The sequence below is a fragment of the Phaethon lepturus genome, unplaced genomic scaffold (genome assembly GCF_000687285.1).
Source record: "Phaethon lepturus isolate BGI_N335 unplaced genomic scaffold, ASM68728v1 scaffold6517, whole genome shotgun sequence".
NCBI classification, from domain to species: Eukaryota; Metazoa; Chordata; class Aves; order Phaethontiformes; family Phaethontidae; genus Phaethon; species Phaethon lepturus.
The window spans coordinates 19,799-35,055 of record NW_010553930.1 but is presented as its reverse complement, the minus strand read 5'-3'; the positions used below and the strand labels follow the sequence as shown (position 1 = coordinate 35,055).

Genomic DNA, 15,257 nt, shown 5'->3' with positions numbered 1-15,257 from the left:
GTTTACAAAAATCACATGGACTAGGGGTAAGATAAAAGGTCTTTTTAGTTAGCTCATCTATGTGGCTCCTGGGTGTTGTACTTACATCTCCCCTCTTCACCTAACACTCCTTTTCTTCTTTCCTTTCAAAAAAATACATAGTTTTCACCTTTGTTTCTGTACAGGTAGCTGTCACTGTGCATCACTAAGGATAAATGTGGGCTGGTTAAGACCATTTGCAGCAGCATCTGAGCAATGTCTTGATCTCCTCATTAAAAAAAACCAAAGAAGTAAAAAAATAGTAGTGCTCATTCATTTAAAAAATGATGGTCTGCAGAGCTTTCCCTGAAATGCTCTGCTTAAATCTTCCTAAATCTGGAGCACTGCCACTCTTTCGGACCAGCAGAAAGCACACGAGGACCACAGTGCACTCTGAAGCGAGGACCTAGTAATTTCCATGTATTTACCATAGGTGCACAGGGCTCCAAAGCAAGCCAAGCACGCTGGGAAGACCTCTCCCCTGTTGGGAAGATTCATGTGGAAAGCAGCCAGCTGGGACGCCCGTGGGAGGAGTGAACAGTAGCCCATCAGAGTGGCTGCACCGTGGCTATAAATCTCTGCTTTCCCTGGTAAGCGCCTGGGAGGAGTGAGAGGGAACCAGCCGCAGCTGAAAGTAATGGGTCCCATTAAATTGTCACTTTTAAAGAGACTCTGAAACGGGAACAAACTTGCTCCATACACATTTGCTGGGTCTTCCTGCCTCCAGACGACGGCAGACCCTGCTCACATGCCGCGGCTGGGGGCTGCTGGCTCTCCCCTCCAGCACTGGCAGGGTCCTCAGCAGTCGCTGAGGTTCACTATAGCTGGAGTCAAATCAGCAACTGCATTTACAGCCAACTAAATCTACATTTTTTTGGCTCTACTTGTGACTGCCATCTCACCTTGTAATTTATGTATCTGTTACTCTAGACAGAGGATCCAATAACAATATACCTTTTCCCCTTTAAATGTAGGTATTGTGATACAGTTTTTATTGCACAGTAACTTTTCCCACTAAAATACATTAAATAAGGAATTTTAAGTGTGGGCATGTGAAATCATAAAGGACTTCATACACAAAAATGGCTTTCTACTTCTCAGCTGTCTCCTGAATTGAGCTGTGGAAATTGTGGGGACTCCTGCACATTATCAAAGGGAAGAACAATTTATGGGTAGGGACCCTGAATATTTGGCAGGCCAGCTGCAGTAGTATACCAATTAAGCAGTTACTATACCAATATACCAAAACTACCAATTACAGAATTGGATGCATGGCTTCTTTACCACTACAGTAAGTTTTTATAATTGGAGCACAGAGCTGCACAGATGTCACGCCTAGGAGTGGCTCCTGTACATGGAAAGCTGCTCAGAAACAGTCAGAATAATATAAAACAGGAAGAAGGACACAACACGTATGTCCTTTTCATGGAACTCAAGAAACAACGTATCCATACTTGAAGACTATAGCAAAATCCAGATACAAAGAGGGAAAGAAAGGCACATGGGTATAACCTTAACATTGGCAGTTTCTGACTTTCGGAATGGCTACTCAAAAGTGGAAAACTTTTTTTAGTAAGGCATATGTTTTGTTTTACAGGGGGAAGAAAAAGAAGAATTATACAATAAACAATGAAGAAAGAATCTGTAAAGTTGACTATTGGAAATGCCGAATCTTGGAAAATGACATCCAATTATATTTCCTGCTATAGCACAAGGCTGAAATTTCACGAAGAGCAGCTCTGCAAAGCTGAACAGCTCTGGGATCCATGCTGCAAATTCAATTGCACTCCATTTCCAGAAGAAACTAAAGAAAATACCCCTTTAGGAAATTTCCTCAAAGGAACACTTCATTTGGGATTAGAAAGAACCTCTGTTTCCATTAGCAGGTCAGTCAGTAAGCACAGAGAGCAATGGAAAGTCACTTTCTGAGGCCATTCAGAGTGTTTGGAAATTGGGAAGCTGACCACTTACAGACTGCATGATGGTTTAAAATAACCAGAAAATACAGATATGTGTATCATTCAAAATAAATTCAAAATAAGTAGGCAAACAAAGAGCATCTGAATAGCTACTTAACATGTAAGTAAACAGAATTAGATAATGGATAATTCCATTTTGTACACTTATGAAACCCCTTAATTTTGGTTATTGGCTAAAGACCCTGAAAAGTTATGCCAAGGTCAGCAGGCATGAAGGCTACATCTACATTAGGAAATGCTCTTGGGGACAACCATGGGCACTATGGCTGGCTGATGTACGATGGGAAAGTCCACATCTACCTTAGTTAACTCCTTCAGCCTCTGAAATGGGATGGCTGCATCCACACTGGCCGCAGGAGATGGCTGCATGCAGGAGGAACGCTAGTTGGTACAGTCAGAAACCTTCCCGATACTGAACACTGCAAAGCACTGCCCCAAAACATGGCTGGTAACCAATGCACCACAGTTTGAGAGTGTAATGCTGCTGTTCTTTTTTGAGAAAGCCTTCGCTGATGGTATGAGGAATTTTGCATGAGAAGGGAGTACAAGATTTAAGCCAAACAATTATATGTTGTTATTTGACAGTTTATGCAAAATCAGAGAGTAGTTTCCAGTTCCTGTTTACACAGGACATTAGCACTTGTGCTCACAAATAACTGGAGCGGTGTGGTTAGCACAGTTAGAAAGCAATTTGGGATAACCTCTGCACTTCTATAGCGCTGGCATCGCTGCCAGAAAAAAATAAAGTAATTAGTAAAAACAATTATTCTCACAGCTTAAGATGAACCCCTGGTCTATGACTGAGGGCAACAGGCAGGATAAGAAAAAGATTAGCTGTGGATGTACGTGCTGTTACCTGCCCTATGGACCCTGCTCCTCTTCGTCCCTCTCTGCTCCAGAAACCCAGTGCAGGGGAGCAGCAGAGGTATCTTGATGCCCAAGGCATCAGAAATCAAACATGGCATTCAAACACACAACACAATTTTCATTTTTGGCATCTATCATGGTTGGCAATTTCTTCTTCTTCATTCCATGTCATTCACACAACCCAGAAAGGGATTTTAAAATACATGGTAACACAACATTTTTGTTCCTGATCACATCTATTTCATCATGTTTCCTTGCTCTCAGTGGAATTCCAATAAATATATGCTTCCCCTTCCTTCAAAAATTTGAAATAAATTCAGTACCTGGTGAAAGTTTTCCAAACAAAGAGAAAAATTAATTAAGAACTTACTGTAACACAGATACCAGCTTTTCAAAGGACACCTGGCTTTCCTGGTTTAGTTATTTTAAAAACTAAATTCTCAAAGACAGCATTAAAACAATCAGGTCTCCTCTGATAGTACAAAATATGTAAAAATTCCAGGTTTCCAGTACTACATTTAAATCAGTTGCAACTCTTTTAGTGTCTTTCTGCACATGGCATTTTCTGCAAATGAATGGTTTTGAACGTTGCTATACTTCGAAGTGCCTACAGTTTAAGATCAGATGATATTAATAGTATGCAGAAACGTATCTCAAAATACGTTTTTCACCTTCTAAAAAAAACTATCATTGATTTAGCTAAAACTAGGAGCAATTTTCCATGATTTGAGGAATTTTTCATAGCTGTGCATGCATGACAGCATGCATCTCTACTGCTGGCACTGTCACTTACTAATACAGTTTAAATGGAGACGAATACAGCTTGATCATTCGAGCTGATCTATATTTTCTTTGAGCCAATAGAAGCTTTTACAATTGCATTGCTGCAAACAATATTACTTCTTTCCCTGACACAAATCATACTGTGCACATATTTTCAACTTTACATTTCTTACTTTTGTTTCATTTGTAGGTGATTAAAACATGCCAGGGAAACAAACAAATATACAAAATATTACTTAGCTGGTTTTACCAAGCTTGCTTTTATTTTTTAGTGCTAGGTAATTGAGAAAATTCTATGTCTGGATCCTTAATTCCTAGTAAAGGGGCATAAATATAGACTTAAATATAATTACGTTATAGCTAGAAGCTAACAGGTACAAGAGTGTTGTTATCAAAAAGAATTGCTGCTTAAGATCCCTCTGCAATCCCAGAACTGCCTAAGAACATGCAAATCCGTCCTCACATGATGTAAGAGGCATTACTAAAAGAAAAAGGCATCTGTCCCGAAGGACACTGTTCCATAAAGGAAACTCTGTTACGACAATCCCTAAAATATTTTAGGCTGCTCATCAACATTTCTTGCAGACCAAAGCATAATATCCTTGCCATTAAACTTTAAATAAATAAGTAAAATCAAAACCAGTTCCACTTGCAGTCAGTAGCATTTTGTAAATCTGCTGTTGACCGATGCTGACCATGGATTCACAGCTCGCAACAGGGGAACCCCAACCCTCTCAGCATCCAGAGGGACATAACAGCGGGGGATGTCATGGAGAAAATTTTAAAAAGTGTGCTTTTGGGCACCTAACCCAATGGCTCATGGAGACAGGCTGCTCTGGAGGGCGACCCAGAGTAGACCTAGTTTAGAACCTCTGCATCGGTCTTCAGAGGAGTTCCCCTCTCTCCACTGACTGCAGAGAGAGCCCAGTCTTCAAAGTTAGGGTACTCAAGTTGAGTGGTAGGACTGCCTCCTGCTGCATCTGTAAGCAAGTAAGATAAAGCTGTAACAAAATGACAGCTTTTCTCCTAACTCAGCAAATCTGGACAAAGCAAAAGCACTTAATTTTCTCTTTTTTTTTCTTTTTCTCTCCCCCTCCCCCCCTTTTTCTCTTTTGTATCTTCTATTTTTTTTTTTTTGGTGGAAGTCAGTCCTACAGAATTACAGACCTAAATTTCAAGGTTTATATCAATGTCTCTTTTCCAGAGTGCTTAAAGTCTTTGCAATATTTAAAAAAAAAAAGTCAGGAAGGTGTCAAACAGAGAGACATATTTTCACAGCCGAAGACCTTTGAAAATATATTAGATGTGGCTCCTCTTGTAATTTAATGATCCCACATTAGATGTGATTTTATATGAAAACTCTGATGGAAGGAAAGCTATTCTTCTTTCATGATAAAAGCTGACCTGGGATCACTCTGAAGTAGATTTATCTACATTTTTGTCTGTTAGCATCAACAACAGGCAGAGAGGCACCTTGATCATTCAGACAAAACTGCTGGACTGTAAACCTACTCTCTTATATGCTGCGCTGTCTTCTCTCCTGAAACTGTTCTAGGCATCTTTGCTGCCCACCAAATTCAAGCCAGGATCTATGCCGTCTTTTAAACGCTCAGAACAAGGGACAATGCTTTCAGAGACAGCTGAAGCTGCCAGAACACCAGCTTCTCCTCCTCGCCCACACAATGACAGTATTGTGTGGGGAATCCAGCCCACTACACGCAGTCTCCCTTTCTGCAAACCCGGCTACAATGACGAGTAAAGTCAGGACCAAAGAGCTGAGCTTTTGGTGACAGCCAGTCCTATAACCACTTGTACCAGCTGGATAAATCCAAGTTGCTCATTTCGTATGGAATTTGTTTGCGTGCTATTTAGCAACACCCAGAGACCAGGGGGGAAAGGAAAAGAAAAAAAAAAGATTTCAGAAGTCTTTAACTGAGGTCATGAAACACACAAGTAGATTCCAAAACCCGCCTCTGAAATGCCACACAGTTTACAAAATGGAAAAGTTGTAAATAAGCTGAATAATGTCAATGTACTGTATTTTACACATAAAAAGATGGACTGGCTCTGGAATTTTTCTTACAAAATACAAGTGCACTGTGAAGATCAGACTGTTTTTGAGATTCTAATACATACACAAAACCATTGACAGGCTATGATACACATAAGCCTTTTGCAGCATAACACACAGAAATAAACACAAAGCCAAGATTTTTATTTTTTAAACCAGTTTAAAACACCAAAAAAAATCCTGACTGCTGAATTTGACTGACCAAATGGAGAAAAAGCTGGGGATATCAAAAGCTTTGATATTTTTTTGTTCAAAAGCTTTGAATTTTGAAAGCTCCAAAATTTCACATTTGGAAGGCAAGAAGTCAGGTACTCTAAATTCATAATCACAAGTAAAATTTTCAGCATGTACACACTAAAATTAGAAAACAAGGTAGCTTACAATTATTTAGACAGTTCCTAAACTTTCATCATGGTTCATAAGTGCGTATTATGAAATACTCCAGCCTCTAAAAACCTTAAAAGACTAGTATATCAAAACAAGCCACAGAACAGTCTTCCTTGTGGGGGACAGTACTGAAGACTCTGGTAATGAGGAAGACAGAAGGATCACATAAAAAAGGGGAACTTAGAATACCAAAAAAGAGAAAGCATTTGGCAAAGAAGGTTAGGAGGTTGTTCCCAGGTTCCTGAAAGAATAAGGTCCAAGGATGACATGAGGGGGAAAAGGGGAAGGAAGGACAGGAGAAGACACCAAGTGGAAATTAACCACCACATGAGAAAACCACACCAAGAGTTTGACAATGAAGGCACCTGAGGGCAGATCCTGGAGGAAAAAGGACAACACATTGTGTGAATTACAACACCACAGATCAGAAATGACATCATCATGGCACGATGTCTGAAAAACTGCATGCCATTACATTATAGTTGATGTCACCACAAAGAGAGAGGATAGAAAGTTCTGTATTTGTGAGCTCTGTGTCCAAGGTAGCAGTGAGGTGAGGAAGAGGACACAGCAGGAAAAGACAGCAGGGGAGAAGTCAGAGATGGGGGTAACTTTGGAAATCACCCATGGGTGGGTGACAATTTAGGGAAGATAAAATTTCCAGCGCAGGTCTTCCCAAATCAAGCATCACAAAGTCATAATCGCCATCCACAGCTCTCCAAGGGCTCATGGCTGGAAGGGTACCCGTCAAGAATACATCCTTTATGAGTAGAATATTGCCATGACCACCCCCGTTGGTCTACCATGAAACAGGTCAGTAGCTGATGCTCTTGAGACAGAAAACCAAAGAACTGAACCTTAGGGAAAAGCATCAGGAAATGGATAAAGAGACATTTAGGGGACACTGAATAAACAGTAAGCAAAGTAGGAGGAGAATCTAAAGAGCCCTGAGAGCCAGGAAAAAGAAAGCCTGCTGAATCAAAGACAGTCATCAACCCAAAACCTCGAGGCCAGAAAGCTGTCCCTTTGCACTAGACGGAGACTGCTAATGATCACTGTGACAGCAGCTTCACTGGAGCTCAAAGCAGAAAGGCAAATGAGAAGGAAACAGAGAACTAGAAGAAAACCAAGGGAGAGCCAAGCACAGAAAAACAAAAGGAGTGGGGCCCTAATTAGATAAATATGATATGAGCAGAGTTTTCCATGTGTCTCCCTTGAGAAACAAGACTGCCAGGAGTTCGAAGGGAAAGGTAAATGAGTCAGAAAGGAAAAAGGAAAAGACGTGAGAAAAGGACCTCAGAGGGAGGTGCAACACAGGAGGTAAAGAGTGAATTTATGGTTTAACATCACAGAACAGAGACTGCAAATCAGACGAAGAAAGAAATGGTGGAAGTAGGAGTGAAGAAAGAGAAAATGGCAACAAGGTCAGAAGAAAAGAGGAAAAAAAGATAATTAGTACTTGATTTGGCTGACATTTCCGTCTAGCTTCTTATGGAATAAGCTTTGTGTAACCCAGCTGTCCATAAGCAAGGTTGCCTCTCACCATGCCAGCAGGTTTTGAACACGCTGGTCAGCTTTAGCGAAACTACAAATCTCAAAGAAAATACAGTTCTTTGAAATTTCATGAAGATGTGTGTTGAGGTAAAGGAGAAATAAATTTGTGTTTCCTAACTAGACAAGAGGTTGTAACATGAATTCTTCCTTATTATTGCTCCCCCATTCACCAGAGAATCAGCATGAAACTCCAGCTCCATACCCAGCAGAAGCCTTCAATGAAACACAGGCTCTCTAATAAACCTGGGTTAACCAACTGAAAGGCAGAGATTGAGAGGAGACAAGGCTTCCCCAGTGGCAGTGCTCAATGCTTATCTAAGGATAAGGAAAGGAACTGGCTAAATTTTTGTATGAAGAAGGCTGGAGATAAAGAGCATGAAGAAATGATATTGGGAACTAAGGGTGAAGGCAGACTTGAGTACAGGCAGGAGACTGGATGGTTAGAAATAAGAAGTACAAGGTGGCAGCTTTCTTATGGTATAGGACCAAGAAATGAAAGCATGAAATCAAATGCAGAGCAAAGATGAAGGAAAAGAAAAATAAACCAAACAGTCCAAAAGGGCTCAAGAGAAAAGGGTAACGCTTTTCAGAGAAAAAGTAGAAACAGGCAACAGAGAGGTTTCTGAGGCCGTCTCTGGTGGTGTGGTCACATACCGCTGCCATCCAGCATACCACTTCTTTTGGCCTGAAAGCTCAGACAACTCTCCACAGCAAATGTAGTACATGACTGCCCATCCAAGGGACCACTGGTTGACTCAGTAGTCTCATAAGGTTCTTTGCCAGTTTCTGGCAATCACTAAGGAAGCTGATTCAATCAGTGGAAGAGATTAATGAAAACCTAGTCCAACCTGTTGAAGAGTAGCATCAACTAACCCAAATATTACCAGTCTCAAGCAGCCAAGTCACTGCTTTGGAATCTTGTTATTCGTCATTGACTGACAGGTTTTGTGTATAACTAATCTTTTTTTTTTTTTTCCTTTTTTAACAGCAGCTATTGCTAAGTGCTGAATTACCCCATCTTGCAAATTAGCAAACAAGTTAGTATGATTTTTTTTGTTGTTGTTGAGTAATGGCTACTACATTGCAAGATGGATTTCTTCATGTATTTTGACAAGTGTGGGTTTTCTTCAATTATTAATGAAAATGCTTTGCAGTATGCCAATAAAAGCCCTACAATATATTTTTTCATTGTTTTTTTAAAAATATGCAATCTTAGGGACATGTGACCTTTCTGCCACAGCCTGCAATTACATCTGTGCTTAGAGGGAACGTGTAGGTGAGCAAATGACACCTCCATTTGTGTGTTAGCGTGAGTATGATGAGATTTCCTATTTAATGAAATCAGTTACAGCATATTCTTACCATAGTTCTTCCTAACAAGTTTTTTTCCCTTAAGTTTTTACAGTTTTGTGGCATCTAAAATTAAAAAATAATGGTTAAAAAAGGACATGATATCCAAGGAAAACCCCAATACCAGAAATAGATTCTAAAACTGAGGTGAGCTTACATAGTTACTTTCACCACTTCGTATCTGCAGTTATAAAATAGGGGTAAAACCAGACTCCAATCCTATAGTTTTTTGCCTAGCAACACAAACCCATGGCTATGATATTTTATGTCACTACAAAAGGCCAGCAGCATGGAAGAAGTTGCAGGTTCAAAGGATAAAGTAAAAATGGCTAACTGCACAGTATCTGAAAAATATTACAGAATCACAGAATCATTAAGGTTGGAAAAGACCTTCAAGATCATCAAGTCCAACCATCAACCCAACACCACCATGCCCACTAAACCATGTCCCAAAGTGCCACGTCCACATGTTTTTTGAACACTTCCAGTGATGGTGACTCCACCACCGCCTTGGACAGCCTGTTCTAATGCTTGACCACTCTCTCAGTAAAGAAATTTTTCCTAGTATCTAGTCTAAACCTCCCCTGGCGCAACTTGAGGCCATTTCCTCTCTTTCTATTGCTAGTTACTTGGGTATAACGTTTCACAAAAATAAACACCTTTTGTGAATTTATTCTAACAACTTTATTTATATGGATATAGCACCTGTCACTTTTTCGGCATGCATTAGTATCTTCACTGTACTAAGCACTACACAACTATTTTAATTTGAAGAATGAAAATCATAGGTCTTTTCTTTAATTGTTAAAAAACGAACATTGCACTAGGGTACCATAACTGATAAAGTTAACCATGAGAGCATCTGTCCTATCATAACTTTTCTTCAGCATTATTTGCACTACCTTCTTCCTTGCACACATACTGTTAACTCTGTGTACACCTTTAATTATTGCCATACATGCCACACAAGGCTTAGCTGATATTGCTTCTCTGATGCCTATCTCGTCTTTAGGCATTCTCTATGTTAGAACGTGTATTTTATCACCACATCCTATGGATAGTCAATTCATGCTCTGACAACCACAGCACTGGAAAGCAGCTAACTGATGTGCCAGCACTGTAGTCTGCCAGACAAAATTTTGTGAATACCAACCTGCTAATCCTTAAATTCCCAATTTGATTTGAAATTAGTTAGATAGTTAGAGACTATGCCAAAAAATTTCAGACGATCAGATCCTTTTCCCAAATTCTGCCCCCTGAATACACAGAGCTAGCAGCTCACAGAAGGCGGCTGAGAGCAGACAAGGGGTGTAAGTTCTCAGGGTATATCTGACCTACAGATGGACAGTGAAGAGTCTCAGAGTGTTTTTGCTTTATTCTTTGATTATGTCTTCATCTATGATCACATTTCTCATGTTAGTCAATACTTACGGAAGTCCCTGAAAGACGTATTTTGGCAGGTTATGAAAGGAAATAATTTCAGGCATGACAGTCGTTTACTTGGTTTTACTCATGAATCAGAATTAATTCACGCAAGAAGGTACAGGCATTTTTGGAGACAATCAAGTCACACCAAACTGCATTGCTTTGCCCCTCTCTAAAATAAAATGTGGTCCTGTAAAAGGAAAGGGAGATGATGGCACTCACCTTACATCCCTCACAAGCACTGACACCATAGTGATATCCGGATGACTTGTCTTGACAGACAAAACAGGGCTTGTAAACACGAGGTGGTGGAAGCGGTGAAGGAGGGCTCGGAACAAGTTCCTCAGAACTGGTGCTCTGAGTTTCAACTGCTACAAAAGAAAAAAAGAAATTTAATTGAATGATTCATGAATGAATTTTAAATAACTGTATTATTTACTTTATGATAACTATCAAACTGGCCAATATCTTGCTTTGTATAATAAACATCCATTTGTCTTTCCTAAAAAAATTTAAGGAGAACTAACATAAGGCAAGTAATAACAGGACTACAGGCTATAGCCTTGAAAGTATATTTTAAAGTACCCAATCATTTTTCATGATCTAGCTACTCAACACCACAAAAGCTTGAGCTCGCTTCCGATATAGGGCTTGAATCTCTTACCAGGCTCCAAAAATGGACAACCTTGGGCTCATGCTCTGGGGTTTTAGCCTACTGAATTGCATGGAATCCATGTGTGCGTGCTGGACATCAACCTTCAAAGAGAAACTGTTTGTGACATGTATCCTTCAATCAGTACCTAATCTTGGTAGGTTTTTTTACAAGAGGTCTTGTATCTTTTGCCTTATTCTACAAAAGGTAGCACTTCCACTGTGCAATTCTGCCACAGCAGCATAGCGGCATGCATCAGGACATATGTAAAGAGACAAACAACTAAGTATAAGACCTGAAGTGAAAATTACCTGAACAAGTTGTCTTTTTTTTTTTTTTTTTTAAATCTGTAAAACTAGCACAACACCCAGCAACACTTCCTTGCCTACCATAGGGTTGGTAACATCAGGAAACCTCTCTGAGAAGGAGCTACTTACACATTATGACCCCACATCCCTTTATTGCCTTAATATGTCTAGATGGTCATTTGTTTTGAACCTGCTGAAAAGACAGTTATCCCTTTCAGGGAAAGGACGTGAAAGCTCTACGATGCGAGATAAGACATGAGAACTACATCTTTCCAAAACATCTGCATTAGTTTTCTGTGATATGCTGTCATCATTCCTCACATTTATTGTAGATGTGCAACACATTTTCATGTTTCACCTAGCCGTCTGCTGCTTCTCAGATAAATCCCTCTAACTTTTCAACAGATACACAAAAATGACAGGATCTGTGAACCCAGATCTATCCAGAAATATTAGGCACTATCAGCAGAGCTAAATCTCAAGAGTACTAGCAGCAGGTCCTAAAGAATATTACTCAATGGAAAAATCTTAGACAAGATTTACTGTACATGATATTTTTCAGATTACAAAGATGATACATTTGTATTAAAGTCATGATTCATTGTCAACTCATGTTCTGCAGAATTCACAGAGGGCATCATGAAGCACGATGCAACTTCTGATTACTTGTGAGAGAAACCCCTTTCTGCCATTTTTACTTGGGTTAAGCTACTATCAACTTCAAGGACGGACATTTCTTGAGAAGAAAATAAATGCTAGAGTGAAGTGTTAAAGGCTCTGATTCTAAGCAAAGAAATATCTTTCCAACCAGAACAATGTATTTATATATCTGAAAATAAGGAAGCTGTGAAAAAACAGCGAAGTAAAATAACATGGCTCCATAAATTGTGACGTTACGACAACATCCAGAATTGTACTTATCTTTTTCAGCATTAAATACAGTGAACCTTGGTAAACCAAAAATACACAGGTTCCTACTGCACCAAGAAAACTTTAATGAAGTTTTTTCTTAATGAAAACACAGATGAGAATGATCATTTCTTTTCAACAGTAATTTTTGGTATTTAAGAGAGACAGAGAGTGCTCTGTTATTGATCTCTGCAGAACTATCCTGCTCGAATCAATAATCTATTAGTACTTTTAAATTAAAGTTAGATTCATCAAATGCCCTTGAGAGGCCTCAAACATTCCTTGCCTTATTTCATGCTCATACATGAATTATGGTGGCTTCCAATCAGTCTATGGAATAATAAAATTTCAGCTTTAAAAGTCTAATACCAGCAGACAATGTGTTTCGTATTAGCTCATTCAACTCTCCCAAGTCCATCTAAAAGGCAGTTTTTAAGCTCCCTGTGGGAAAACAAGGTTGTGTCATTCAATAAAACGACTTGCACTCCTGCAATCCTTCTGTGATTTCAGTTTGGGGAAAACAGTCTTTGAGGAATAACACCGATATGCTTCTGCTTTTTTCATGATTTCATCCTAAACAAGCACCAGCATCCAATAGCAATGTTCAAACTACGAACCATATGTACAACAGAGGTCTGTCAGGCACCAGCCAAGCACCAGGAACTTGCCATACCCAGTAGAGATGAAGCAACCAGCTCAGTTCATAAACAGACAAACCATAGTCAGCAACTGAAAAGCTGAATGTGCGGCTAGACAATTTTTTTTTTTCTGGACAATTTGAAAAGGTATATGAGAAGGAGAGAGCCAGGAGACCCTCCCTAAAACACCCATATATATATATATATATATATGCACCACTGAAAGAGCTTAACGTAGTCTAAAGAGTTTGATTTTTCATAAGAAAACCCGGTTTGGGAACAATGACGTTTGATCACAGGCAAGACGTATAGCTTCCTGGAGAAGGCTTGAACTCCGGTTACACGGGCTCTACCCTTATTCCAGATTCTGACTCGCTATTCTTCCTTGGATTTAGCCTTTTTAACTCGTTATTTGAAAACATATGTACTGCCAGCGCGGAAGCACAGAAATCAGTGCAGGCATCTGTAGCAATTCTTGCTCAGCAAGTATAAAGCATTATTTCTGCATCACGCCACTGGCTAGTGGATGCACAACGGCAGAACCCCGCTGTCTTCTATCCATGTCTGCACATGCAAGCTTAAGGAAAAAAAAAGATGGGGGGGGTGGACAGCTGACATTTCCAGAAGAGGCATTTTTAAGCAGTCTTACAATTTTAGGAAGAATTTGAAGAAGAAGAAAAAAAAAAAGCTACTTCTTTCCATGCCCTGCTGTCTTGTCCTGCGGGATGTGACACTTCAGGATCCCTACTCACCTGAGAAAACAGAGCCTCAGTGCTGTCACCCAGCACCTGAATGCCGCTTAAACACATGGGGACTCTCAAACAGTTGGTCACTTCACAATTCCTAAGATGTCTGAAATATTTCTAAAGGTTAGATAAAGCAGCAGATAAGATCTTTAAAAGCAGAGTGTGCTTTGTGAGAGCTAATTTACTGCCAGCTAAACCATGTTGACAGATGGAGGAGGTATTTTTACTTTGTGCCCAACTAGAAGCAGGCAGGCAGTATGAAATGCCTTGCTAGAAACTTAGATTATTAAGCTTGTATGCTTAATGCACAGTTTGGACAGTCAAGTCTTAAAAGAATAAGAAGTTGTAAAGCAAATGGCATTTCCTGGATAGCCTCAAGGGAATTTTGAATACTGAGCTCAGGGTCCCTGGTGGGAAGCAGCAATTTCAGCTAATTAGGGTGAATAGCAAAGTGTTGCATTTGGTCAAAACATTCTGTTAACCCTCATTTTTGTTGGCACCAACAAGAGTGGATTTTTTGCCTCTCTTTTCTTTTTTTTTTTTGTGAATTCACTGCAGGAGTGCAAGGCACACAGCTCACATACATTAGGCAGAAAGTCAAAGGAAACGCCAAAGTTCAACTAAAGTACAAGTAATTAGAACCAGATTCTCTGCTGCTTGTATGTGTGCATTTGATTGTAGAAGTTATTTATAAGCCTCCAAACATTTGAAAAAATAACTATATACTGTAGATCATTTAATTTTTATGTCTCGTCTGGAAAAAAAAGTCTGCTTTTAATCATCTTCCAGGAAAGAGCCAGGAACTGGGAAAGTGGGTCTCAATTGTTTCAATACAAATTTCTCTCTTTCATGTGCCACATAAAACTATACTATAAAATTAAATCCAAAATATCATTGACTCACCCCCCCCTTCCAATTTTTTTTTAATAAAAAACTTCTTTGAATTTGTCATGCTTAAATAGTTTGCATTGTTACGAGATTTTTTTGTTGTGTGTTTTTTTTTCTCTCTCTCTAAACTGTTGTTTGGAAGACAGACAAGGGGAGAAGGGAGAAAAAAAAAAAAAAAGAGTGAGAGAGAAAGAAAACATTATGGTGGAGAGTTGCCAGCCTTGACTTAGTAACCTGGCCATGACCCTCCAGCGAGTGTGTGTTTGACCCGGTCACACATGACTCTGGCTGCATACTGTTGCTGGGTTATAAGTCCCAGATATTTTTACCATATATACAACAGGTGGGGATCACAGACAACAGAAAGAGGAAAATAAAGTCTTCCCTCATGTGAAGGCTCTCATTTTCTCCCTTGCAAAGAACAGCACAAAGCAAAGAAGTCGTGCTACTATTTCATGTATCGGCACTCGTCGTGCCGGATTGTTGTTTTACCCAGGGGTTGACAGCATGGAGGTGGAGTGGACCGAGGGCAGGAAGACAGAGGAAAAGGCTCAGGGGAAGCAGGGGAAAACATGTGCAAATGTTAATCAATGCAGAACAAATTACCAAACTGTAACATCAGAACCACAATCAAAAATCTTTCCTCATACAGATAGGTATGCATCAAGGTTCAGGAGGGAAT

General features: G+C 39.7%; 1 protein-coding gene across 1 annotated transcript in view; it reads right to left on the bottom strand.

The window, feature by feature from the left end:
• LOC104624325 (retinoic acid receptor beta) overlaps positions 1–15,257 on the bottom strand; it is a gene marked incomplete at its 3' end in the record, with an annotated part of 78,662 nt that overhangs the window by 43,613 nt on the left and 19,792 nt on the right. The window contains exon 3 of the mRNA XM_010291662.1: positions 10,657–10,805. Coding sequence (XP_010289964.1) covers positions 10,657–10,805 — 149 coding nt within the window. The remainder of the gene's footprint in view (positions 1–10,656; positions 10,806–15,257) is intronic.